This window comes from Ahaetulla prasina, chromosome 16 (genome assembly GCF_028640845.1).
Source record: "Ahaetulla prasina isolate Xishuangbanna chromosome 16, ASM2864084v1, whole genome shotgun sequence".
Classification (NCBI taxonomy): domain Eukaryota; kingdom Metazoa; phylum Chordata; class Lepidosauria; order Squamata; family Colubridae; genus Ahaetulla; species Ahaetulla prasina.
The window spans coordinates 5,495,218-5,522,976 of record NC_080554.1 but is presented as its reverse complement, the minus strand read 5'-3'; the positions used below and the strand labels follow the sequence as shown (position 1 = coordinate 5,522,976).

General features: G+C 45.5%; 1 protein-coding gene across 5 annotated transcripts in view; it reads left to right on the top strand.

The window, feature by feature from the left end:
• Positions 1-27,759, top strand: part of GARNL3 (GTPase activating Rap/RanGAP domain like 3) — a 102,024-nt gene that overhangs the window by 22,266 nt on the left and 51,999 nt on the right. For all 5 annotated transcript variants that reach the window (XR_009152281.1, XR_009152279.1, XR_009152280.1 and 2 more), the window contains exons 2-3: positions 8,468-8,537; positions 27,069-27,143. Coding sequence is in view for 2 of the 5 variants with exons in the window: in XM_058159071.1 (XP_058015054.1) it covers positions 8,468-8,537; positions 27,069-27,143 (145 nt within the window). In the remaining 3 variants the exon portion in view is untranslated. The remainder of the gene's footprint in view (positions 1-8,467; positions 8,538-27,068; positions 27,144-27,759) is intronic.

Genomic DNA, 27,759 nt, shown 5'->3' with positions numbered 1-27,759 from the left:
AAGGCCTGGCTGGCTGGGCATGTTTTTCGGGCCCAAAGCTTCCCAGCGTTGCTATTTGAAGTCCAGCAAATGCTTGAAAATGTGTGGGTCAAAGCACAGAGAAGCTCCTCGACGTACGACCGCAACAGACACCCGGGTTTTTCTGTCGCTAAGCGGAACGCTCCTGAAATGAATCCCGCCCTCTGTTACGATCTTCCTTGCCCCCGTCGGTAAGCGAATCGTTGCACTTGTGAAGTTAGAAACACGGTTATGACGCGAATCTGGCTTCCCTCTCGACTTCCCTTGACGGCTCCATTCCCCCTCACCGTCCTGTCAGAGCTGAAGAAGCTTCTGGGATGAGAAGCGAAACCTCTTCAAAAGAAAAGGCAAGGAAGCCCAGTTGCCTCCTGAAAAAGCACCTTTGGGTCCTTCTCTGCACCCTTTCTAGAGTCTCAACATCTCTTTTATATCGTGGCAACCGGCATCATTATCTGAAGGTACCACTTGTTGGCTCTCTCCTTGATTAGTTTCCGTCCGTTGCTTCTTCTCCTGCCTTCAGGAAATGATCTGGAGGATAAGTTGACCCCCCTCTTCTTTGGGGCAGCCCCTCAGATGTTGACTGCTAAGTCAAATCTTCGACACCTGCTGTGGTTGAGCATCCAGGCCAACGTTTCTCCAGCTTGGCAACTTTTTTTAAAATTTATTTACATTTATATCCCGCCCTTCTCCGAAGACTCAGGGCGGCTTACAGTGTATAAGGCAATAGTCTCATTCTATTTGTATATTTTTTACAAAGTCAACTTATTGCCCCCCCAACAATCTGGGTCCTCATTTTACCTACCTTATAAAGGATGGAAGACTGAGTCAACCTAGGGCCGGGCTTGAACCTGCAGTAATTGCAGGCTGCTGTGTTCTAATAACAGGCTTCTAACAGCCTGAGCTATTACGGCCCTTGGTGGGATTCAAATAATTTAACAACCGGTTCTCTGCCCGAATGACTGGCTGGGGTGGGCGTGGCCATGGTGGGCGTGGCCAGGGTATGTGACAGGCAGCACTCGGCCTTCTGCAGCCCCCCGGGACCAAAAACGGGCCACGGGGGGGAGACGTGCTTTCCCCATATACCCCATTTTGGGCCTAGTAGGCCTCCCTGCACCCCTCTGAGAGCAAAAACGGACCACGGGAGGGGGGGCGCACCCCCTTTTGGGCCTAGGAGGCCTCCCTGAAGCCTCCTGGGAGTGAAAACAGGCCGCGGGCGGACTCCTGGAAGGGGCAGGGCCAGCCAGCAATTTAACTACCGGTTTGCCCGAACTTGCTTGACCCGGCTGAATCCCGCCACTGTTTGAAGAGGTGTGGACTTCAACTCCCACAATCCCCCAGCCAGCAAGGGGGAATTCTGGGAACTGAAGTCCGCTCACCCTCAAGGTGCCAAGGTGGAGAACCATCGGTTCAGACACAAACGGATCCTAAGCAGAAGTAACGTTGTATATTTAAAGGCAGGGTTGCTTTCCGCCTTAAATTAAAACGCATCTCGCTCCTTTCGGCACTCAACACATCCAAACTATGCCTAAAGGATCCCTCCTCCCATTTCTCCGCTGACTAATATTTCTGCTTGGTGGAGAAAAATGCCTACTGTATTTCTTCTCTGTTTGGATAAACCTTTCTTTGTCGTTGTTTTTTTTTTCTGTCTCGTATTAAGGAGCTCGCTCCCTCCGTCCCCCAAGGAAAAAAGCAGACTTGTAGCCTGGATCCAACTACTTTTGTCTCTCATAAGAGATCTCAAGAGCAGGCTCTTAAGAGCATTCTGAACAGGAGGAAATTGTGGCTTTTTTAAAAAATAAAAAAAATAAAAATCCCCCCGTCATTTAAAAATAGCAAATAAAATAACGTTGAGCACAAATAACCTACTAAGGATTGGAGAGCCGATGTAGCCATTAAGGATCGTGCTAGAAACCGAGAAACCCTGGGTTCTAATCCTGACTTGGGCCCAGGGCCAACTGGGTCACAGAGAGGAGGGGGTTGATTCTCCAAAGCACCTGAAGGCCAGACCAATGGATGGAAACGGATGAAGGAAAGAGATTCAACCTACAAATAAGGAGAAATGTTCAGACGGTGAGGACCGTCAGCCAGTGGAATGGAAGGTGCCTTCAGAAGTTGTGAGAACTTCATCATCACTGGAGGCTTTCAAGAAGAGACCGGACGGCCACTTGTCTCAAATGGTCTTGGGTCTCCTGCTTGAGCAGGGGGTTGGACTAGATGACCTACCAGGTCCCTTCTAACTCTTGTGTTGAGCGAATCGCCGCGGTGGTGAAGCGAGCAAGTTCAAGGGAATCTGGCTTCTCGGTTGGCTTCGCTTATCGGGAAGGTTGCAGAAAGGGGGACCTCCGCGAACCGTCATAAACACGTGCCGTGCGGCTTAATTTTTGATCACGTGACCCTGGGAGATGTCACAGGGACGGTACGTGAGAAAAAAACAACAAATGGTTTGCAAGTCACCTTTTTCAGGGACGTCATTTTGGACGGTCCCTAAACGAACTGTTCTGTCCCCCTTCGCCTCCGTCCGAGCGATGGCTTAATTAGCCGGCACTATCAGCTCTGGCAGCAGAATAGCGAGCGTCTGCCAAGTGTCTCTGTTATCTCTCTTGATGCCGATGAGTCAACCAGGAACAAACTTCAGCTCTTAGTTAAGCAGTTAATTTGCCTGCTACGAAGAGGCACAGCAGCTCTTGCTGCTTTTATATCCTGTGGGGTGTGACTCCATGACTCAGCACTTCCTAGGCCTGCCCCACCCCTGCTTCTGTTGTTCCCGCCTCTCCTGCCTACGAAACCTAGGGTCCTGCCAGGCCTGATTGCCATCAGCTGGGTCTGGAGGCATGGCCTGGGTAGGGGGGGAAGAGTCAGGGGACGGAGGCCTCGTTATCTCCTCCACCTGGCCTGCCTCTGGCTCCTGGAGCTGAGCCAGGGAAGCCGGTGCTCCCCAGGTAAGTCCTGACGGCCCTTCCCCCTCACTTTCCAAGTCACTTTCTGGCAGGAGGCTGGGCTCGGGGGGCGCAGACACAACATGAACAGTGGTAATTTCGGGGATTTAGCTGTATTTCCGACTTTCTCTTAGAGCTTGTGAGAATGCCTGTTGTTTTCCTGATGGAGTGCCTGTTCAGGCACAGGTTATCATTCAAAGACCCACGTTTTTTTTTTCCCGTTTGGACTGCGGCTTTCTTTCCATCACAGTTTTCAAAAGGGAAAACTTTCCCCCCCCCCTCGGTTGCGGTTCACGATCAACTGACATCCACTTCTAGCATCCGGTCTCCTCCGTTGGCCGCGAAGAACCTTTATTCTACATCCAGAGGGACAGAGAGAGAGGAAGCCAACCCCCCCCCTCACAAAATTGGTGACTCCTAACAATCCCCCCCCCGTTTCCCCAAAGCTTTCTAAGATACTCCCTCCACGGCGTACAACGCGATGCTTAACATTCTTCTCGCAACCTTGTTCGCCACACAAGTCCGTCCAACCGAGAATTATTTCTAGGCTAGTTTCTGTGGCAACCAGCTGGAGAAGTCCTGGAGACTGCAGGAAGAAAATCACCGTTTGTTTTGTGTTTTTTCTTAAAAAAAAATAATAAAAAAAAAATAAAGGAGGGGGAAGCTACTGTATTTTGAGTTTCACTTAAAACATACACACACACACACCAAGGATACAATTGCTTCTCCTCCCTCCTTTCGCTCCAATTTCATAAAAGCTTATTATACACAATTTGATGAGCAGAGACGATCAAATATCTCTATCTATCTCTATCTATCTATCTCTATCTCTATCTCTATATCTATCTCTATCTATCTATCTCTATATCTCTATCTATCTCTATCTATCTATCTCTATATCTCTCTATATATCTCTCTATCTCTCTATCTCTCTATCTATCTATCTATCTATCTATCTATCTATCTCTATATCTCTCTCTCTATCTATCTATATCTATCTCTAGCTCTCTATATCTATCTCTATCTTTCTATCTATCTATCTATCTCTATCTCTATATCTCTATCTATCTATCTCTATCTATCTCTATATCTATCTATCTATCTATCTATCTATCTATCTATATCTATCTATCTATCTATCTATCTCTGTCTGTCTGTCTGTCTGTCTGTCTGTCTGTCTGTCTGTCTGTCTGTCTTTCACATGCCTTGGTTTGTTCTCCCCCATGTTGAGGAAGAGTAGCTCTTTAGAGATGTGAGATCTAACTTTGTTGTTGTTGTTAGTTGCAAAGTTGTGTCCGACCCCTCGTGACCTCATGGACAACACTCCTCCAGGCCTTCCTGTCTTCTACCATCCTATGGAGTCTGTTTAAGCTCACGCCCTGCTTCAGTGACTCCATCCAGCCACCTCCTTCTCTGTCGTCCCCTTCTTCTTTTGCCCTCCATCGTTCCCAGCATGAGGCTCTTCTCCAGGGAGTCCTTCCTTCTCATTAGGTGGCCAAAGGATTTGAGTTTCCTCTTCAGGATCTGGCCTTCTAAAGAGCAGTCAGGGTTGATCTCCTCTAGGACTGACTGGTTGGATGGCCTTGCAGTCCAAGGGACTCGCAGGAGTCTTCTCCAGCACCAGAGTTCAAAGGCCTCCATTCTTTGGCGCTCAGCCTTCCTTGTGGTCCAACTTTCACAGCCATCCATTGCAACTGGGAAAACCATCGCCTTAACTTTACACAGTTTTGTTGGCAGGGTGATGTCTCTGCTTTTTAGTGCGCTGTCTAGATTTGCCATAGCTTTCCTTCCCAGGAGCAAGCGTCTTTTAATTTCTTGGCTGCAGTCCCCCTCTGCGGTGATCTTGGAGCCATTTTCAACACAGATAGGTCTCAACTTACAAAGCGTTCGTTTAGTGACCGTTGGTAGTTACTACAGCACTGGAAAGAGCGACTTACGACGTTATGACCATTGTAGCGTTCCCCAGGGTCACGCGATCAAAATTTGGACATTTGGACTGACTCACTAATTCATATTTATGACGGTTTGCAGTGTCCCGGGGTCACGCGATCCCCTTTTTGGGACCCCTTCTGACCAGCAAAGTCAACGGGGAAGCCGGATTTGCTGAACAACCGTGTGACTCGTTTTAATGACGGTGGCAAGAAAGGTTACAAAATGGGGCGAAGCTGACTTAGCAACCGTCTTGCTGAGCAGCAGAAATTTGGGGCACGGTTGTGGTTATAAGTCGAGGACTTTCTGTACGACAGTGAACGATCCTTAACTGTTTTTATGAGTGAGTCACTAAGGGGCAGCCATTAGCTTCTTTCGGAATGCAGATAATTTTGCCGAGCAAAATTCTTCTTCTCTTGCTGCTGCTATTAATAATTGTTATTACAATTTTTATTGCCACCCAGTAAAGGTTGAGAAATCTGTAAGGTCTTGGATGCTTTCTGAGCTTGGTTGTTTTCTGGCAGATGTTTTATTACCCAACTAAATAATATCATCAGTGCTAAGTGAGTGCTGAGTTTGCTCCCTATTTAGGCACGGAGGATGTGGTTTTCTCCTTGGTAGTTCATTGATTGGGTTATTGTTGGCTCAAAAGACTAAGCAGTCTGTTATTAACAGCAGCTGCTTGCAATTACTGCAAGTTCAATTCCCACCAGGCCCAAGGTTGACTCAGCCTTCCATCCTTTATAAGGTAGGTAAAATGAGGACCCAGATTGCTGGGGGGCAATAAAAGTTGACTTTGTATATAATATACAAATGGATGAAGACTATTGCTTAACACGATGTAAGCCGCCCTGAGTCTTCGGAGAAGGGCGGGATATAAATTCAAATTAAAAAAAAAAGTTTCCTGCTTTGTTGTTTGTCTGGTGTGCATCCCTGCTTATCTGTATATAAACTATATAAAAACCAAGAGCAACCCTCTACACTCTCTGCCATGATGTTGTTACCTAGTTGGGTGATAAAACATCTGCGAGATAATAAGCTCAGAGATCACCAAGGACCCCATAGTCCTCCTCTTCCTCTTCCACTATGCCAGCATCTCTCCCTTCTAGCACTGATGATGTTACCCAGTTGGGTCATGAAACGTCTGCAAGGAAACTACCAAACTTGGAGAACACCAAGTTTATAGTTCACACCCTGAGCTACAACTATTATCTTCTATTCGTAGAGAGACATCTTGTTTGCACAGGGTATTTCCACTGAGTATTGAACAATACTCTTCCTGGGGGGTGTTTTTTGGCTCTGAAAAATGTTTGTAGTCTAAGCCCCGTTTTCCAAATAAGATTGCAGATGTTGTTGCAGAGGCTAATTTCTTAGAAGACCAGGGTCAACTTCTCAGCCTGGTCTTCATCCCCACCTCCACTCTCTTGCGTGGAGGGTGAAATATGCTGCAGGATCTAAAGTCCTCTTCCCCTTTTTGGTAGGAGAATGGGGGTGGGAGGGAGAAAGAGAGAGAGAAGAGTCAGGGAGAGAGGGGGCAGAGAGAGGGAAAGAGAAGAGCAAGAGACAGACAGAGAGGAGAAGGAAGAGACAGAAGAAAGAAACAGAGAGAAGAAACAAGAGAGACAAAAGTAACAGAGAGACAGAAGAGAGAAACAGGCTGAGAGAGAGAGGGAAGAGAGAGGCAGGTGGAGAGAGGGAAAGAGGAGAAGGAAGAGACAGAAGGAAGAGGGAGAGACGGGAAGAGAGAGGGAGGAAGACAGGGAGAGAGGGAGAGAGGAGAACAGAGAGAGAGGAGAGAGAGAAGGGAAGGAAGGAGAGAGAGAGGAGAACAGAGAGAGAGTCAGGGAGGAGAAGAGAAGAGAAGGAAGAGGGAAGGAAGAGAAAGGCAGAGAGAGAGAGGAAGACGGAGAGAGAGGAGAGAACAGTGAGAGACAGAGAGAAGGAAGAGAGAGAGGAGGAAGACAGGAAGAGAGAGGGAAGGAAGAGAGGGAGAGACAGGAGAGAGAAGAGAAGGAAGAGAGGGAAGGAAGGAGAGAGGCAGAGAGAGGAAGACGGAGAGAGATAGGGAGAGAGAACAGAAAGAACAGAGAGAGACAGAAGAGAGAAACAGGCTGAGAGAGAGAGGGAAGAGAGAGGCAGGTGGAGAGAGGGAAAGAGGAGAAGGAAGAGACAGAAGGAAGAGAGAGAGACGGGAAGAGAGAGGGAGGAAGACAGGGAGAGAGGGAAGGAAGAGAGGGAGAGAGAGGGAGAACAGAGAGAGAGTCAGGGAGGGAGAAGAGAAGAGAAGGAAGAGAGGGAAGGAAGAGAAAGGCAGAGAGAGAGAGAGGAAGACGGAGAGAGAGGGAGAGAACAGTGAGAGAGACAGAGGAGAAGGAAGAGAGAGAGGGAGGAAGACAGGGAAAGAGAGAGGGAAGGAAGAGAGGGAGAGAGACAGGGAGAGAGAAGAGAAGGAAGAGAGGGAAGGAAGGAGAGAGAGGCAGAAGAGAGAGGAAGACGGAGAGAGATAGGGAGAGAGAACAGAAATAACAGAGAGAGACAGAAGAGAGAAACAGGCTGAGAGAGAGGAAGAGAGAGGCAGGTGGAGAGAGGAAAGAGGAGAAGGAAGAGACAGAAGGAAGAGAGAGAGACGGAAGAGAGAGGAGGAAGACAGGAGAGAGGGAAGGAAGAGAGGGAGAGAGAGGAGAACAGAGAGAGAGTCAGGGAGGGAGAAGAGAAGAGAAGGAAGAGAGGAAGGAAGAGAAAGGCAGAGAGAGAGAGAGGAAGACGGAGAGAGAGGGAGAGAAACAGGCTGAGAGAGAGAGAGAAGAAGAGAGAGAGAGGAGGAAGACAGGAAGAGAGAGGAAGGAAGAGAGGGAGAGAAACAGGAGAGAGAAGAGAAGGAAGAGGGAAGGAAGGAGAGAGAGGCAGAAGAGAGAGGAAGACGGAGAGAGATAGGGAGAGAGAACAGAAAGAACAGAGAGGAGAAGAGAGATAAGAGAGAAGGGGAAGGAAGAGAGAGGGAGAGAGAAGAGAGACAGAGGGAGAGAGAAGAGAAGGAAGAGAGGAAAGGAAGAGAGAGAGAGAGACGGACACAGAGAGGGAAGGAAGAGAGAGAGAGAAAGAAGAGAGAGAGAGAGGCTGCCAAATGCAATTACAAGTCATTGTCTGTCTCCCCCCATCCTCCTGCCATGACTAAAGATTTAATTGAATCGTAGCCCTCCCGCTTCCCAATCAGAGCCCTTTTCGGTGTCCATCGCTTCCCCTTCAACCCCCCCACACCTCCATACCCCCCCAATACCTCCCCTTTCATTCGAGAAGCCAGCCAGCCAGCCAGCGGTGGTGGTGGCAGCGGCTGCTTCGAGACATCCTCCCGGTCCAGGAGAGGAAAATTCCTCCCCACCCCTCCCCACCCCAATGATGAAGCTGGCTGCTGCAAGGCGGAACTGAGGAAAACCCCCCCCTCAAAACAGGGGAGGAAGGGGGAGAAAGAAAGGAGAAAAAGAAAAAAAACCACCCCCCCACAGCGCCTTTCCTCTTTTGCGGTCTCCAAATCACTTAAGAGGGGCCAGTTAGCGATGTCTACTAATGAAGCAATTCTATTCCAGTTCCGTCTCGGAAGATCTGGGCTGTAGACGAGGAGAATTCAGTCGGAAACATTACGGTTCAGTCGAGCTGGTAAGTTTTGATTTTCCTCCTCCTCCTCCTCCTCCTCCTCCTCCTTTACGATGATGATGATGATTTTGCAAACGGTTCAAATCCAGAGGTTTGGGGAGGGGGCCGGGTGGGGGGGGGATGGGTGACCCCCTTCCCCAAAAGGTGTTTTTGGGGAACCCTTCCTCATCCTCCCTCCTTCTTGCAATTGGTTTTTTTTTTTTCCCCTGGCCTGCCTGCCTGCCTTGATGCAGAGGTCTCTTCCAATGCTTAAGAGATGGGGAATGGCTCGGATTTACCTTTCCAAATCATCGGGATTTCAATTTCTCTCTGCCGGAGAAGGAAGGCTCCCGTTTGTTTGTTTGTTTTGGCTTTCAGTAAGAAAGATGCAAAAATGCAAATCTGTCCAAAAAGAAGGTTGCAATTGAAAAAAAAAAAGTATGGGGGGGAAATTGAGAATCTGTATTTAAGGAAGGACAAGGGGTTGTTTGAAAAAAGGAAGATTAAACGTGGTGGCTGGGAACGACGGTTCCCCTTGCCGAATTCCTCTTCTTTTTTTGAGGGACTGCGTTTCCTTCATCATTACTGCCGCTTTTTTGTGTTTTTTGTTTTGTTTTGTTTTTTGCCTTGCAGGAAACAAATTCCTGCTCTTGATTTTGGAGAGGAGGAGAGAAGTTGGTTCTGGGGAGATTGGAGGGGAGAGGGCCCCCCCCACCCGCCCTGAATTTGGTGTGTGTGGGGGGGAACACCTGCAAAGGGTTCTGGCTGGAGGATGTGTGTTGCATCCAGGGCTTGAGGAAGCGCTCCGGTTATGGAGCCCTGCAGCACTGGGCTAAAAGGGATAGAACCTCTTCCTGGGTCCTGGCATGTGGACTTCGAATCGGATTTAATTGGAGGTGATGATTTGACAGAAAGCGGTGGGGAAATAGCGTGGAAATCACGTTTCCTTCTCCTTTAACCTGGCTTTTTGTGGAGGAATGTACAATGTCTTCTCCTCCTCCTCCTCCTCCTCCTTTTTCTCTTCCTCTCCACCTCCTCCGTCTCTCCTTCTCCTCTACTTTACCTTACTCTCCTCCGTCTCTTCTCCTCCTCCTCTTTCTCTTCCTCTCCACCTCCTCCGTCTCTTCTTTTTTTCTTCTCCTTCTCCTCTTTCTCTCCTCCTCCTCCTCCTTTCTCTTCTTTCTCTCCTCCTCCTCCTCCTCCTCCTCTGTCTCTTCTTCTTTTTCTTTTTCTTTTTCTCCTCCTCCTCTTTCTCTTTCTCTCCACCTGCTCCATCTCTTCTTTTTCTTCTTCTCCTTCTCCTCTTTCTCTTCTTTCTCTCCTCCTCCTCCTCTGTCTCTTCTTCTTTTTCTTTTCTCCTCCTCCTCTTTCTATTTCTCTTCCTCTCCTCCATCTCTCCTTCTCCTCATCTTCTTTATCTTCCTCCTCCTCTGTTTCCTTTTCTTCTACTACTTCTTCTCCTCCTCCTCCTTCTCCTTTTCTTCCTCTCCTCCTCCTCCTCCTCCTCCTTCTCCTTCTCCTCCTCTTCTTTATCTTCCTCCTCCTCTGTTTCTTTTCTTCTTTCCTTTTCTCCTTCTCCTTCTCCTCCTCTTCTCTTCCTCCTCCTCCTTCTCCTTCTTCTTCTTCTTCTTCCTCTTCCTCTTCTCCTTCTTCTTCTTCTTCTTCTTCTTCTTCTTCTTCTTCTTCTTCTTCTTCTTCTTTTACTTCTTCTTCTTCCTCTTCATCCTCCTCCTCCTCCTCCTCCTCCTCCTCCTCCTCCTCCTCTTCCTCTTCCTCCTCCTCTTTCTCTTCCTCTTCCTCTTCTTCTTCCCTCTTCCGGAGTTTTCTGGATTCTTCTCCTTCCTCTTTTTTCTTTTTCTTCCTCTCTTTTGCAGCTTTTACTTCTGGGTGTGTGTGCGGAGAACTCAACAATCACTGAGGTTGGCTTTCCATTGGCCATCTTACAATTAGGCAAGCTCACAACAAGGGCCCTCAAATCGTGGCTGTGCACTTCCCGAGTGGTGTTCATTCAGTCCATTCATTCATGTAACGAGATGTGTTGGTGGGTAAAGGAAGCAACTTTAAAGGCCGGCTGTGCATCTCTCCAAAGACTTCCATCGGGTTCTCTTGCTTTTCCTTGCGGCTCGAGAACTGGAGTTTCACACCTCAGTGTGTTGTGTAAACATGGCCGGTTGTGATATATTTCCGGAAATCAGAACCGAGCCATCTCTAGCTTAGCATAAGCACGAGAGGTGATTTGGTTAATGCGTGGCCTTAAATGATCTGGAAAGAGTCTACCTTACTCATTCTGATCGCCACATTGCCCTGCCGATCCTTCCTTCTAATATCTTATTTATTCATTTATTTATTTATTTTTCAAATTTTTATACCGCCCTTCTCCGAAGACTCAGGGCAAATAAAACGCCAATAATCCAATTTTTTTTAAAATACAATATCCAGTATCTTATTTAATATTTAACTTATTTAATAAGTTTTTTAATTAGTGTTTTATCTTGTATTTATATCTGTTTTTGTGTTTTTAATAGGCTGTAAACCGCCCTGAGTCCCTCGGGAGATAGGGCGGTATGAAAATGTGATTAAATAAATAAATAAATAAAAATAAAATAAATCTTATACAAGATATCTTATACAAATGCAATATCTTCAATGACAGGTTGGTTGGTTTGCAATCTTTTCAGATTAGAACGAAATAACAAGAGCTGGAAAGGGACCCTGTAGGTCATCTACTCCAACCCCCCCCTCTCCCGCCCGCCCAAGCAGGAGACCCTACACCATTCCTGACAGAGGGCAGTCCAGTCTCTTCTTGAAAGCCTCCAGGGATGAAGCTCCCGGAACGCCTGAATAACAGAATAATAACCGAGTTGGAATTGACCTTGTAGGTCCGCGATGGCGAAGCTATGGCTGAGGTGGCACACAGAGAGCCATCGTTCCAGGCACGCGGGCTGTCGCCCAACTCACCTGCAGCTACACAGGTGGCCGTGCCCCAGCTGGTATTCGGGCCTCGGGTGCACTTGCGCGCAGTTCCGGAGACCCAGCTGGTCTTTTGGAGCTCTCCTGTACATGCAAGCGTGTTTGCAAGTACATGCGTGTGCAAGGTCATGCATGCAGCACGTGCATGCACGGATGGCGTTCACACGCGTGTCCTGCACGTGTGAAAGTCATGTGCATGCACAGATTCCTTCTTTTCTCTTTCTCTTTCTTTCTCCTTCTCTCCCTCCCTCCCTTTCTCCCTCCCTCTCCCTCCCTCATTCCGTCTCTTCCTCGCCCTTTCCCTTCATTCCTCTTTTCCTTGTCTCTCCTTCCTTCCTTCCCTCCCTTCCTTTTTCTTTTCCTTCCTTCCCTCCCTCCTTTTTTTCCTTCCTTCCTTCATCCTTCTCTCTTTCTCTCCCCTCCCTCCTTCCCTCCCTCCTTCCCTCCCTCCCCCTCCCTTCCTTACTCTTTCCCTTGTCTGTCCTTCCTTCCTTCCTTCCTTTTTTCCTTCCTTCCTTCCTTCCTTCCTTCCTTCCTTCCTTCCTTCCTTCCTTCCTTCCTTCCTTCCTTCCTTCCTTCCTCCTTCCCTCTTTCCATCCCCTCCCTTCCCTCCCCTCTCTCAGTCTATGAAACAGATTACCCAATCCCATCATAAACCTGTGCCGGGAAGTTAAAACTTGGCCCAGTTAAGTTTAAACGCCAGTTTTAAGTAAAATTTAATCCCGCAGCTTTGAAATACAAGCAACAAGTTTGAAACAAAAACAACAACCACCACAACAAAACTCCAGCAAATGGTATAATCAAAGTATCTGCGTAGTAGCTTCGCTGGATTTAAATTGTTCCTTCCCGTCAACAGCTGCTTGTGGGGAACTAACAATGGAATGAAAACAACTCAAAAGAGAGAGAGAGAGAAAGAGAGAGAGAGAAGACAAATGCATATTGAAAGCCTGAGAAGCGAAAGAAATCAGTTTTTCCCATCTCAACAAAAGGTGTGATTTGAGCAAATTCAGAGCGTCTGAATTTTGGCTTCCTTTTGGTTTAAATTTTGCCCAGCTGTCTTAACCAGGGTTTTGCTTTCAGCCAAGTTTCGAAACTATCATTTGAGGCCTTTTCAGTAACCGAGAAGATGTTTGCCTTGATGTTATCGCAAGCTCTGAGGACATGCTTTGAGCCAACAATTGTCATTTGGCTGTAGTTCTGTCCACTGGTCCAGCTGGCATAAAAATGGGCAAACTCAATTCACAGAGGCAAACCTAGGTATAATGGAGTCATTGAGCTTCCAGCTTCAGGGGCAGTACGTCTTAGAGAGGAAGCTATCCAAGGCAACTGGGTAGTCCCTGACTTATGGCTATAATTGAGAGGGGACCTTTTGTTGCGAAGCTGAGTGATTGCTGAGTCGTGCCTGATTTTACGACTGTTTTTTTTTTGCCATGGGTTGTTAAATGAATCACTGCAGAGGAGAAGGAGGAGGAGGACCGTGGGGTCCTTGGTGCCTCGTGAGCTTGGCTGTTTTCTTTCAGACGTTTCATGACCCAACTAGGTAACATCATCAGTGCTAGAAGGCGGTGGGGTTTGTACCAGCTCCGTCATTCTGTGTTTTTGCGTTCTGCATAAAATTTCACAGCCGCGGGACATTCGTGGCCCAACGGAGCAAGATAATCCTTTTGCGTGCGCGAGGGGGGGGGAGAAGTGGAGAAATAGGATTCATTTTGCTTCTGGATCAATCTCCTTTGCAGAACTAACTTCCCGCGGGCGATCTTTTCTGCAAACGTTCGCCGAGAAACCCATTCATTTTTTCCTCTTGCCGTTTGGGGGGAGAAAAATAACCACTTTATCGTCCCCGTTTTATCTCCCCCCATCTAAGCGGCCTCATTAGAGGAGAGCATCTTCGAAGCCAGGCAGACATTTGAAAAGATTGTTGCTCATTCGGTGTTTTTTTTTTTTTTTCTTCCTCCCCTCCCCCCCCCCTCGGGAGAAAGGATAAACATGGCCAGGAACGGCTTCTGGTTATTTATTTATTTATTTGTTCATTTTTATTTTTATTTTTTGAAACGCCGGGCCTTTCAAGATGTCATCTCCAATTCAATAAGCTAAAATTGGATTGCATTTACGATCCATCTTGCCTTGGCAGGAGCTAGCCAGGGCATTCGACCCCCGGATCTCCAAGAAACATCCCCCCCCCTCCTCGGGAGAAAGGATAAACATAGCCAAGAACGGCTTCTGGTTATTTATTTATTTATTTGTTCATTTTTATTTTTATTTTTTGAAACGCCGGGCCTTTCAAGATGTCATCTCCAATTCAATAAGCTAAAATTGGATTGCATTTACGATCCATCTTGCCTTGGCAGGAGCTAGCCAGGGCATTCGACCCCCGGATCTCCAAGAAACATCCTCCCCCCCCCACCTCACCCTCCACATGGATATATCCCTGGAGCCAAAGGTCCCATTTCTGGGCCCCTCCCCCACCTCCCTTCAACAGCTTTCTTGACATGACCATCCTTTTCATGAATTTTTTTTTTTTAAAAAAACGTGATTTGATTCCGCTGCTGGGGCAGGAAACGCTCTTGTGTTAAACCATTTTTGTTTGATTTGGCAGAGTGAATTTATTTGGCAAGCCTTAAAGATCAACGAGAGAGAGAGGTGGGGGGGAGGGACAGACTGAGAGAAAGAGACAGAGATACAGAGAGAGAGACAGAGAGAGACAGAGAGAGATATACAGAGAGAGAGATACACAGAGGCAGAGAGAGATATATACACACACACAGAGAAATATACAGAGAGATACACAGAGAGATAGAGAGAGAGATACACAGAGAGAGATACAGAGAGAGAGATATACAGAGAGAGAGATACAGAGAGAGAGATACACAGAGAGAAAGAGATACACAGAGATACAGAGATACAGAGAGATGCAGAGAGAGATGCAGAGAGAGAGAGATACAGAGAGATACAGAGAGAGATGCAGAGAGAGAGATATACAGAGAGAGAGAGAGATACAGAGAGATACAGAGAGATGCAGAGAGAGAGAGAGATACAGAGAGAGAGATACAGAGAGAGAGAGAGATACAGAGAGAGAGAGAGAGAGAGAGAGAGAGGTACACACAGAGAGAGATACAGAGAGATGCAGAGAGAGAGAGAGATGCAGAGAGAGATGCAGAGAGAGAGAGATACAGAGAGAGAGAGAGAGAGATACAGAGAGAGAGATACAGAGAGAGAGATACAGAGAGAGAGAGATACAGAGAGAGAGAGAGAGAGAGATACAGAGAGAGAGATACAGAGAGAGAGAGATGCAGAGAGAGAGAGATACAGAGAGAGAGAGATACACACATAGAGAGAAAGAGACAGATAGACACAGAGAGAGATACAGAGAGATACAGAGAGAGATGCAGAGAGAGAGATACAGAGAGAGAGAGAGAGAGAGAGAGAGAGAGAGAGAGAGAGATACAGAGAGAGAGATACAGAGAAAGAGAGAGAGATACAGAGTGTCACGCTTGGTGGCAAAACTTTGGGGCTCGATTGTAGTCATAAGTCGAGGACTACCCGTACAGTAAAACCTGCCGCTTTCACACTCACCGTCTCGTCGGTTCTGTGTGGCAGGTTTTTTAAAGAAAGTTTATTTGGAAAAGCCTCACAAATGCCGTTTCATTGGCTTTTTAAGGCCTTTTTCCCCCTTTTAGACCTTCAAATTTGCCCTTCTCTGAACAATATCGCTCTCCTTAATTTTATTTTTGTTATTGGTACATGATGTTCCTTCCTTTTTGGGGGGGAGGTCGGGGGATGGGGGAGAAAAGCTCTTAGTTTTATTGCCTTTCGGCTTAGGAAGGAGCTAATTTATTCACTGATGTGGCACTTCCGACATTATCGGAGTCGTTTTAAATTCGGCTCGAGGAGGCATACATAGATTTAAATTAGAAACCCACGTCGCCCTCTCTCCATGTTCCGTGAGATTTTGGGCCCTGCTGAATTGGGTAAGGCTTACTCCGAAGGAACTAATACTTAGTGCTTGAAATAAATAGCACTCTGAACTGAATGATACAGCTCTATATTACCTCGGTAAGGCCACACTTGGAATTCAGCAGCCAGCTCTGGTCACCACGATACAAAAAAAGATGTGGAGGCTCTAGAAAGAGTGCAGAGAAGAGCAACAAAGAGGATGAGGGGACCGGAGGCTGAAACACAGGAATAGGGGCGAATAGTGCATTAGAGGCGAATATCTGGAGCTTGGGGGGGGGGGGTAGGGTGGAGGCTGGAGGTTTCGTTGTCCGACCTTGTCGGTTGGTTTCCAAACGTTTCATTACCAAGCTAGGTAACATCTTCAGTGCAGATAGATGGCAGGGAGGTGACAGTGACATCATTCGCCTTATAAAGCATAGATTGATCGATAAATTGATAGAGAGAGAGATAGAGAGAGAGAGAGAGATAGAGAGATAGATAGATATGTAGATAGATACGTAGATAGATACGTAGATAGATAGATAGATAGATAGATAGATAGATAGATAGATAGATAGATAGATAGATAGATAGATAGATAGATAGATAGATAGATACGTAGATAGATACGTAGATAGAAAATAGGTAGGTAGGTAGATAGATAGATACGTAGATAGATACGTAGATAGATAGATACGTAGATAGAAGATAGGTAGGTAGATAGATAGATAGATAGATAGATAGATAGATAGATAGATAGATAGATAGATGATGGATGGATGGATGGATACATGGATGGATGGATGGACGGATGAAAAAGGCAGATAGAGATAGACAGAAATAGCTAACTGATAGATAGATAATAGAGAGAGAGAGAGAGGTGATAGATACAGAGGTGATGGATGGATGGATGGATACATGGATACATGGATGGATGGATGGATGAAAAAGGCATAGACAGAAATAGCTAGCTGATAGATAGAATAGAATTTAGAATTTATTGGCCAAGTGTGATTGGACACACAAGGAATTTGTTTTGGTGCATATGCTCTCAGTGTACATAAAAGAAAAGAAAAAGAAAAAAAATACCTTCATCAAAGGTACAACATTTACAACACAAATGATGGTCATAGGTTGCAATTTAACCCTTAGTGATAGCAACAAAAAGTTACAGTCATACAGTCATAAGTGGAAAGAGATTGGTGATGAAAACCAATATAGATATAGACAGACAGACAGACAGACAGAGGTGATGGATGGATGGATGGATGGATGGATGGATGGATGGATGGATGGATGGATGGATGGATGGAAAAGGCAGATAGAGATAGACAGAAATAGCTTGCTGATAGATAGATAATAGAGACAGAGACAGAGACAGAGAGGTGATAGATATAGAGGTGATGGATGGATGGATGGATGGATGGATGGATGGTTGAAAAAGGCAGAGATAGACAGAAATAGCTAGCTGATAGAGAGAGAGAGAGACAGATAGATAGACAGAGAGAGGTGATAGATACAGATGGATGGATGGATGGATGGATGGATGGATGGATACATGGATAGGTGGATGGACTGATGATAAAGGCAGATATAGACAGAAAGAGCTAACTGATAGATAGATAGATAGATAGATAGATAGATAGATAGATAGATAGATAGATAGATACCGGTAGGTAGGTAGGTAGGTAGGTGGGTGGGTGGATGGATAGATAGATAGATAGATAGATAGATAGATAGATAGATAGATAGATAGATAGATAGAGGAAGGAAGAAAGGAAGGAGACAGAAAAAGGAAGGAAGAAAGGAAAGAAAGAAAGAAAAAAAAGAGAAAAAACAAACTAAGTATATAACAATTGGTGTGGTGGTATATTTTGGGAGCTTTGAAAGGCCCCCGTCATGGAGAGCTGGTTCAACCGAGCTGGGCCCAATGGCCAGCCATACTTCTGCCTGTGTTTTTGAGAAGATCATCTTCTATATTTAGAGCATTATTAAGTGGTTTCTTCCTTTTAAAAAAAAAAGAGATATCCATAGCACTCCTTCTTTGCCATAGACCCCAGCTGGGAACAAGAATGCTGTTTCCAGAAAAAGAAAAGAAGAAAAAAAAAAGAGAAAAGAATTAAAGCTATTGAAATTCTTACGCGGTCATTAAAAAGGCTGGCTATTTCCCCCCCTGTATTCTTCTCCTTCTCTTTCTCCATCACTCTGTCTTCTCCTTGTCCTTCTCCTCATCTTTCTTCCTCTTCCCTCCCTTTCCACCATTCCTTCTCCTTCTTTTCCTTCTCTTCCCCATTCTTCTTGTCTTCCTTACTCCTTCCTTTCCACCGTTACTTCTCCTTCTTTTCTTTTTCCTTCTCCTTCCCTTCTTCTTGTCCTTCTTCCTTTCTACCATTACTTCTTTTCTTTTCTTTTTCCCACTTCCTTCCTCCTCCTCCTCCTCCTTCTTCCTTTCCACCATTACCTCTCCTTCCCCTTCTTGTCCCCCTTCCTCCTTCCTTTCCACCAGTACTTGTTCTTTTCTTTTTCCTTCCCTTCCTCCTCCTCCTCCTCCTTTCTCTTCTTCTTGTCCTCCTTCTCTTCTACCATTACTTCTTCTTTTCTTTTTCTTTTTCCTTCTCCTTCCCCTCCTTCTTGTCCTTTGTACCATTGCTTCTTCTTTCTCTTCTTCTTGTCCCCCTTCCCTTCTACATTACTTCTTCTTTTCTTTTTTTCCCCTTCTCCTCCTCCTCCTTCTTGTCCTCCTTCCTTTGTACCATTGCTTCTTCTTTTCTTTTTCTTTTTCTTTTTCTCCTTCCCCTTCCCCTTCTCCTCCTTCCTCGTTCCTCTTTCCTCTCCACCATTACGTTTTCTCTTCTTTCCCCCCATCTTCTTCCCCTTCTCCTTCTTGTCCTCCTTCCTTCTTCCTCCTCCTTCCTTTCGCCTCCCTCCTCCTCCAGAATTGTTTGGCTAGCTCCGTAGCAAACATGAAAAGCATTTTAGAGTCAGACAGCAGAGGAGTGGCCTGTTTATCTGAAGGATGGCAGGCTGGACATGTCCATTCCATGAATCCCTCTGTACTTTAGTTACTCCAACGAACTAGAAGCACTGGTGTTTCTCTTTGCTGCCACTCATCCCTTCTTCTGCCTTGCAGTCATTCGAATGAGATTCTAAGGCCGTCCTTTTAACCACCTGCCATCCTCCTCTGGACCCAGCAAAAGACTCGGGAACAAAAGCTCATCAAAGTTACACCACCCATTTCTTCTTTTGTCCCCTCCGTCGAAGTAAAACCAAGCTTCGCCCTGTTTGTGCGTGCAGCTTTTCCTGGCAGCTCTCAAAACCTCCGCTTGCCTTGGAGCTCAGTAATGTTGAAATAACGCAATTTCCAGTTGAGACCAGGACTTGAGGGATGATGTAAACCAGATGCTAGATGGTCTTTGAATGTGGAAGTTTTTTTAAAAATTTATTTTCCCCCCCTCCACAGGAGAGACGTCTCTTGGCACACTGATCCACATATACACTGTTATGACAGAGCAGACCTAATTCCATTACAATCTATTTACTTTCTAACATCTCTGGGGTTCAGGGAAGGATGGCTGAGGATCAGTGGTGGGATTCAGCCAGTTCGCACCTATTTGGGAGAACCAGTTGTTAACTTTCTAAGCAGTTCGGAGAACCAGCTGTTAGAAGAAATCTTATTTTGTTTTTTTCCTACTTTACAGGGCTAATCCTGTAAGGAAGGCAACATTCTGGTGGTGTTTCTAGCCTATTCTTTATTGCCCTGCTTACAGAAACTGCCTCTCTGCTTAACCCTTAGTACATTGTAACAGCTAAGGCGAAGCGCCCATCGACGTGAGTGACGTTGAGTTGGCCACGCCCACACAGTCACATGACCACTGAGCCACGCCTACCCAGCTGGTCATTAGGGCAGAGAACCAGTTGTTAAATTATTTGAATCTCACCACTGCTGAGGATGGTTGAGAAACCTGGGGCCAGTATGTGTGTGTGAGAGAGAGGAGGGGAGAGAGGGAGGGAGGGAGGAAGGGAGGGAGGGAGAGAGAGAGAGAATGAAAAAGAAAGAGAGACAGAATGAGAGAGAATGAGAGAAAATGAGAGAGTATGAGCGAGAGAAAGGAGAGAATGAAAGAAAGAGAAAGGAGAAAGAGAGAGAGAACGAGAGGAAAAAGAAAAAAAGAGAGAGTACGAGAGAGAAAGAGAAACAAAGAATGAGAGGGAGACTGTGAGAGAGAAAGAGAAGAAGAAGGAGAGAAAGAATGAGAGAACATATGAGGGAGAGAATGAGATAAAAAGAGAGAGAGAGTATGAGAGAGAGAATGAAAGAGAGAATGAAAGAGAAAGAGAGAGACAGAACCAGAGAGAATAAGAGAAAATGAGAGTATGAGAGAAAGAAAGGAGAATGAAAGAAAGAGAAAGGAGAAAGAGAGAGAACGAGAGAAAATGAGAGAGTATGAGAGAGAGAAAGGAGAGAATGAAAGAAAGAGGAGAAAGAGAGAGAGAAAAAGAGAGAGTATGAGCAAGAAAAACAAAAAATGAGAGGGAGAATGTGAGAGAGAAAGAGGCGAGAGAATGAGAGAAAGTATGAGGGAGAAAGAGAATGAGAGAGAGAAAGAGAATGACAGAAAAAAGTATGAGAGAGAGAGAAAGAAGAGAACGAGAGACAGAAAGAATGTGTGTGAGAAAGACAAGGAGAAGGAGAGAGAGAGAAAAGTATGAGAAAAAGAAGAGAATGAGAGAGAGAGAGAGAGAGAATATGTGTGAGAAAGAGAGAGAGCGAGCATATTCTGAGCAAACTTCCTCATTTCCTCCTGTCCATGTATGCAATTTGGCAAAAGTCACCTGTCTCTGGATCCATCTACAAACAGTACATTGCTATTTTTATTTTTATTATTAAAAAAAAACCCCACACAGCCCACTGGCTGCCTCTTAAAAGAGTGGAAAGGGGGGGGCGCTGCTTTCCAGCTTGGGGGGAAACTCCACGCCGCCCTCGGGGTATCTTCACTCGTTTTTGCCGTAGCATTTTGCAGACGGAGGTGAGACACCAGGAACGGAAGCGAATTTGTCGGAAAGCTTTAACGTTTGGTTCCTAAACCTCTGCAGGCTGCAGTTATGGGAAGGTAGAATCCCACACCAGAGAGATGTTCGCTTGACTTCATAGATTTCTTTTATTTTTTTATTTTTTTTAAAAGTGTGCGTTGTGAGGAACCGGCCGCTTCACAACCGGTGTGATTATGGCGTGGCATTCTTTTCCGTCCACCAAAAAAAAACCAATGTAAGCCTGGGGTGTCAAACTCAGTTTCATTGAGGGCCACATCAGGGTTGTGGTTGACCTTGGGGCGGGGTGGGGAGATGACCAGGTAGGTGTGGCCAACTGGGTGGGTGTGGCCATCTTGATGCCATTTGCTGGGCGTAGCCGATCGGGTGGGCGTGGCCAACCGGGTGGGTGTGACCATCTTGATGCCACTCACTGCACTGGGCGTGGCCAACTGGGTGGGTGTAACCATCTTGATGCCACTCGCTGGATGTTGCCAACTGGGTGGGTGTGGCCATCTTGATGGCACTTGCTGGGCGTGCCTGACTTCCAGTGTTGGAGCATTCACAACTTCTGGAGGCAAGTTGTACCACTGTGAATTGTTCTCACTGTCAGGAAATTTCTCCTTAGTTCTAAGTTGCTTCTTTCCTTGATCAGTTTCCACCCATTGCTTCTTGTTCTACCCTCAGGTGCTTTGGAGAATAGCTTGACTCCCTCTTCTTTGTGGCAGCCCCTGAGATATTGGAAGACTGCTATCATGTCTCCCCTAGTCCTTCTTTTTGTTAAACTAGACATACCCAGTTCCTGCAACCGTTCTTCATACGTTTTAGCCTCCAGTCCCCTAATCATCTTTGTGGCTCTTCTCTGCACTCTTTCTAGAGTCTCAGCATCTTTTTTACATTGTGGCAACCAAAACTGAATGCAATATTCCAAGTGTGGCCTTACCAAGGCCTCATAAAGTAGTATTAAGACTTCACGTGATCTTGATTCTATCCCTCTGTTGATGCAGCCCAGAACTGTGTTGGCTTTTTTGGCAGCCGCTGCACACGGCTGGCTCATATCTAAATGGTTGTCCACTAGGACTCCAAGATCCCTCTCACAATTACTGCTATTGAGCAAGGTACCACATATACGGTACCTGTGCATTTTGGGTTTTTGGCCTAAATGTAGAACCTGTGGGGACACTGGGTCAGTCTTAAGCGCAAGGACTGGCTGTAAACCACTTCTTTCGTTGCCATTGTGAGTTCAAACATCGCTAATCAAGTGGTCATTAAGTGAGTATTAGCTGTAATGGGTCTTGGTGTGAAAAGATTGCTGTCCAAGGTGCTGAATAAAGTGTTGTTATTGGCACAAGAAGTGTTGTTCACTCGGCAAAGCGCAACCTCTCGCTTCCACATCGTAAGGGGGAGTTAGAATTATATTGTATCCGGTCTCTTTTGCTCAAGGGTTCTGGTGTAGCCATTCTTCCACCCAAGGTGGTTTTGCTCCGAGTCGCACCACCTGTCAATCAACCAGAGAATAAAGGAAGGGACCTTGGAGGTCTTCTAATCCAACCCCCAGCTTGTGCAAGGGGCTGTCCAGTCTTAAAAACTTCCAGTGTTGGAGCATTCACAACTTCTGGAGGCAAGTTGTCCCACTGGTTAATTGTTCTAACTGTCAGGAAATTTCTCTTTAGTTCTAGGTTGCTTCTCTCCTTGATGAGTTTCCATCCGTTGTTTCTTGTCCTGCCTTCTGGTGCTTTGGAGAATAACCGGCAAATATGAAATTGCTACTTAGATATTTTCATACCTAGTCAAACCTATCCTAAAGGTTCAGAAATTGTGACTGCAATCGGAGGTAGAGTTGGATTTGGCCAGCTTTGGGAAGTGGGTGGATGCCATACCAATCTGCATTCAAGGTTGTGTGTTCACAGAGAGCAGGAGTGAGTTTGTAGAACTCCCTCTTCATCCATCCATCCATCCACCTACCTACCTACCAGTATCTCTCTCTTTCTCTCTCTCTCTCTCTCCTTCCATCTATATAGAATAGAATAGAATAGAATAGAATAGAATAGAATAGAATAGAATAGAATAGAATAGAATTCTTTATTGGCCAAGTGTGATTGGACACACAAGGAATTAGTCTTGGTGCATACGCTCTCAGTGTACATATCTACCTACCTACCTATCTATCTACCTACCTACCGGTATCTATCTATCCATCCATCCATCCATCCATCCATCCATCCATCCATCCACCTACCTACCTACCTACCAGTATCTCTCTCTTTCTCTCTCTCTCTCTCTCCTTCCATCTATATAGAATAGAATAGAATAGAATAGAATAGAATAGAATAGAATAGAATAGAATAGAATAGAATTCTTTATTGGCCAAGTGTGATTGGACACACAAGGAATTAGTCTTGGTGCATACGCTCTCAGTGTACATATCTACCTACCTACCTACCTACCTACCTACCTACCGGTATCTATCTATCCATCCATCCATCCATCCATCCATCCATTCATCCATCCATCCCTAATCTATCTATCTATCTATCTATCTATCTATCTATCTATCTATCTATCTATCTATCATCTATCATCTATCTATCATTTATCTATAAAATTTATTGGCTACCCATCTTGCTATAGGGATGTTAGGCCAGTCCTCATGGGCTGAGACGGTCCCTCAAGTAACTTGAGCCATGACAATCTTCAGTGGGGATCACCAACACCTTAAATGACCCCCGGAAGCAGACCGGTAACCAATGCAGCTCATAGAATGGTGGTGTTACAGGGGCCGTTCTTGGGACCCCCCACCCTGCCCTCTAAACTACCAGCGCTGCCTCACTCTGCCCCAGCTGTGGCTTCCGAACACTCTTCAAGGGCAGCCCCACATAGAGCGCATGACAATAATCCAGCCGTGAGGTGCAGTGACCTAGGGGACTGAACGACTGAGTGCGAAAGATCGCCTCCATGCGCTGCGGAAGTGACCGAAAGCAGTCCCAACGTCCTACCGTCTTCTTAATTGCAAACTTCCCTGTCTCGTTTTAAAAACGAAATGCCAACATTCATCCCGAATAATCCCTATGGGCACGTCAGGAACGTGGGAACGCAAGTCTGCCAAGCGATGTCTTGGAATGGTGGGGGGGGGGAGAAAACTGAGAAGAGAGAGACAGGTCTATGGCCAGCTGGCCGGCCACTCAAAGCGTGCTCTGGTTAACCTGCCAAATTTGACTTGTCGATTCTTGGCGAGCGCTCGGTATTCTTTCTCCTCAGATGTTTTCTTGGCAACCTTCTCGGAAGCGAAGGTGACTTCCTAGGACAGGGGTGTCCAAAAGGATTTCATTGAGGGCTGCATCAGGGTTGTGTTTGACCTGGGGGGGGGGATGCAGTAGGCATGGCTAGGGTGGGCGTGGCCAGCTCAACATCACTTATGTCAGGGGCACCTATGGAGGCCAAGTGCCAAGGCAGGACTTCCCTCAGACCCTCTCATTATAATCCCCTTCCTTCCTTCCTTCCTTCCTTCCTTCTCTTCTTTTTCCTTCCCTCTTCATTCTCCTTTCTTCTTCCTTCCCCTCTTACCTTATTTTTCCTTCCTTGCTCTCTTCCCATCCTCCCTTCTTTTTCTCTTTCTTTCTTTCTTTCTTTCTCTTTCTCCCTCCCTCCTTACTCCTTCTTTCTTCCTCTTTCTTCCTCCCTCCTCCTTCCTCCTTCCTTCCTTCCTTCCTTCCATTCTTCCTTCCTTCCTTCTTTTCTTTTCTTTTCTTTTCTTTTCTTTTCTTTTCTTTTCTTTTCTTTTCTTTTCTTTCTCTTTCTTTCTCTCTCCCTCCTCCTTCCTTCCTCCCTCTTTCTTCTTCCTTCCTTCTTTTCTCTTTCTTTTCTTTCTCTTTCTTTTCTTTTCTTTTCTTTCTCCCTCCCTCCCTCCTTCTTTTCTTTCTCCTCCTCCTTCCTTCCTTCCTTCCTTCCTTCCTTCCTTCCTTCCTTCCTTCCGTCCTTCTTTTCTTTTCTTTTCTTTTCTTTTCTTTTCTTTTCTTTTCTTTTCTTTTCTTTTCTTTTCTTTCTCTTTCTTTCTCTCTCCCTCCTCCTTCCTTCCTCCTTCCTTCTTCCTTCCTTCTTTTCTCTTTCTTTTCTTTCTCTTTCTTTTCATTCTTTTTTCTTTCTCCCTCCCTCCCTCCTTCTTTTTTCTTCCTCCCTCCCTTGCTCCTTCCTTCCTTCCTTCCTTCCTTCCTTCCTGCCTTCCTTCCTTCCTTTCTCTCTCTCTCTCCTTCCTTTCTTCCTCCCTCCCTCCCTCCCTCCCTCCTTCCTTCCTTCTTTTCTTTTCTTTTCTTTTTTTTTTAAAATTTCCTTTCATAATTCTGCGAGTCATTCTGTAGAGTTGGCTGCTGGGGTTTCTTTAAAAGCAGCGGAGGAGAGAGAAGTGAGGAAGGAAGCCAGCAAATCGGGGAATGGGAACTTCCCAGAAATGTCGCCTGGCGCAGTTAGAAATGCACGCGGCGCCTTGTGCAACCCTGCAAAAAAAAGAAATGAGGCATCTTTTCACTCTCCTGGTGTTAACACTTATGGATGGCTAACGGAGTGATGTCATTGCCTGATTTCCTGGAGGGATTGGATAAGTCTCGATAATTTCTTGCAAAGTATGAATAATGTCTCCAGGGCTGTCCTCCTTCTATCCTTCCAGACAATTTATAAACGGAGCATGCCTGCAGCCCCTCCCCTCAAAAAAAACAACGGAGCTTTCTTGGGTTTTTTTCTTTGAAAACGTTTCACTTCTCATCCAAGAAGCTTTTTCAGTTCAGCTCAGTTCTTCAGAACTGAAGAAGCTTCTTGGGTGAGAAGCAAAACATTTTCAAAGAGGAAAAAAAAACAAACCCCAAGAAAAGTCCAGTTGCCTTTTGGAAAACTGTTTAAACCAGGGGTAGTCAACCTTTTTATATCTGCTGCCCACTTTTGTATCTCTGTTAGTAGTAAAATTTTCTAGTTTTACTAAATCACCATTACGGTTCCACAGTAATGGTGATTTATAAAGTAGGGAAGTAACTTCACTTTATAAAATTTATAAAGCAGAGTTACAGCAAGTTAAAGCATATAATAATAATGACTTGCCAAATACTTTATGTAGGACTTTCGCGAAGTTTGGCAGAATAAATCTTTGTAAAACAACTTACTGTCGTTAAATCTATCTTTTTATTTACTGTATACTTTGCATGCATAGAAGCATAAATTATGAAAACCTAATGAAAATGTTTTTAAATAATGCTATGAATTTTTTTTTTAAAGTCAATTAAATTTAAAAAAAAAAGGAAAATGCTTCAATATCGGACAAAACCCCTACCGCCCACCATGAAAGCTGGAACGCCCACGTAGGGACCAGGTTGACTACCACTGGTGTAAACTGTTTGGAAGAAATCTACCTTCCCTCTCATCTCTCCAGGACTGTTGTGAATTGACATTTTTGGTGGGAAGTAGCCAAAGATGAGCTTCCCATAATTTAACAACCGGTTCGCCCCAGCACCGAAAATATAAGCACGCGCAGCCTTCTGTGTGTGCTCTTTGCTCGCTCGCTTCCTTAAAAAAAACCAGCCCATTTATTTATTTATTTATTTATTTATTTATTTATTTATTTATTTATTTATTTATTTATTTATTTATTTAATTTCTAGACCGCCCTTCTCCCGAAGGACTCAGGGCGGTGTACAGCCTTATTTAAAACACATAGGTACACAATACAAATCCCAAATTTAAAATACATTTAAAATGAAATATTTAACAGGTCAATTTAAACTGAAACGGTCATAGACCGATATAAAACCCTTAGAATTTAAAAGTTATAAATAAATTAATACAGTTAAAATTCAATTAAAATTAAATTAAACTAAACATTAAATTAAAGTAAATATTATTTAGTAGAACTTGCTTTAATTTGTTCAGCTGCCAACTCTAAATTTTTATTTAATCAAAGTCAATAAAACTCTTTAAAAATTCTTCAATCTTCAACAACTATCATAAAGTCTTTCCTTGTTCGTTTCTTTTTATTTTTAAAACCACTCCGACAGTCTCTAGTAACACAGTGCTTTAAACAATAGAAAGCTTTCCACTTTCACTTTCAGCCTGTTACTTCAATGGCTGCGTTTCCGTTCTTGTCTTTAAAAAAAAAAAAAAAGTATCTTGGAAGTTAAGGATTGTTACTTGCCACCGCTCGTCCTCCTGATTCTGCTCCGCTTGATAAGCAATTAATTTATAATCCAATATTGGTCCCAGGAGTGGACGTAGTGATTGGTTCTGCTAGCTAGCAGAAAAACCTTGGATCCGGAGTTTTTCGGGGTTTCCTAGGGAGCTCTCCCCTCCGAACCCCTGGAATAGTCACAGAGATTCTTGGGGCGCTCTACCTCTACCCCTTAACTCACCTTCCCCTCTTCTCCCGAGGGGAAGGTTTTCCGAATCGCTAGACAGCTGATTGGGGCTGTCTTAGCGATTCCACGCGATCCCAAGGCTGGCGGTCTAAACGGAGCCGCCCGGAATCATAACTACCGGTTCGTCCGAACCGGTACGAACCAGCTGAATCCCACCCCCTGGAAGTAGCTAAAGAACTGGACATTGGACGAGACGGGTCACGTTGACATGAATTTTGTCTTTGCTGCGCAGCTTATCTCCAGCGACGCCGATGGAGCCATTCAAAGGGCTGGCCGGTTCCGGGTGGAAAATGGCTCTGTGGATGAGGTAGGTGGAAACCTTCCTACATTGATGAAGAGTTGGCTTTGGGTGCAGCAGGGGTGGGGTAAGTGAGGGAAAAGATACCATGCTTCTATCATGCATCCATCCAGGCCAATGATGGCAAATCTTTTCAGCGCCGAGTGCCCAAACCAGAACATCCGTGCATACATGTGCCAGAACACCGGAAACCCAAAGATCAGCTGGCTGGTGCGCATGCCTGGTTTTTTTGGCCACTTTCTGACTTTCTTGGGGCTGTTTTCAGGCTATTTTTTGGGCTGTTTTCAAGCCAAAAACTGGCCCCCAAATGGCCTGGAAACAGCCCCAAAATGGCCTGGAAAAGGACCAAAAACAGATTGGAAAAATGGCCTGGCTTTGGCCATTTTTCAGGCCGTTTTCCAGCGGTCCGTGAAGACCAGCTGGCTGGCACTCTGGAAACCAAAAGAGCAGCTGGCGATGGCACACGTGCCCACAGAGAAGGCTCTGCCTGCCACCTCTGGCATGCGGGCCGTAGATTCGCCATCCCGGATCTAGGCTCTCCCACGTAGCCAGCTTTGGCTGATCTTCTATTTGGGTGGGGTCCTGAAACTCAAGGTTGCAGGCTCAACAGGGTATTTAGAATAGA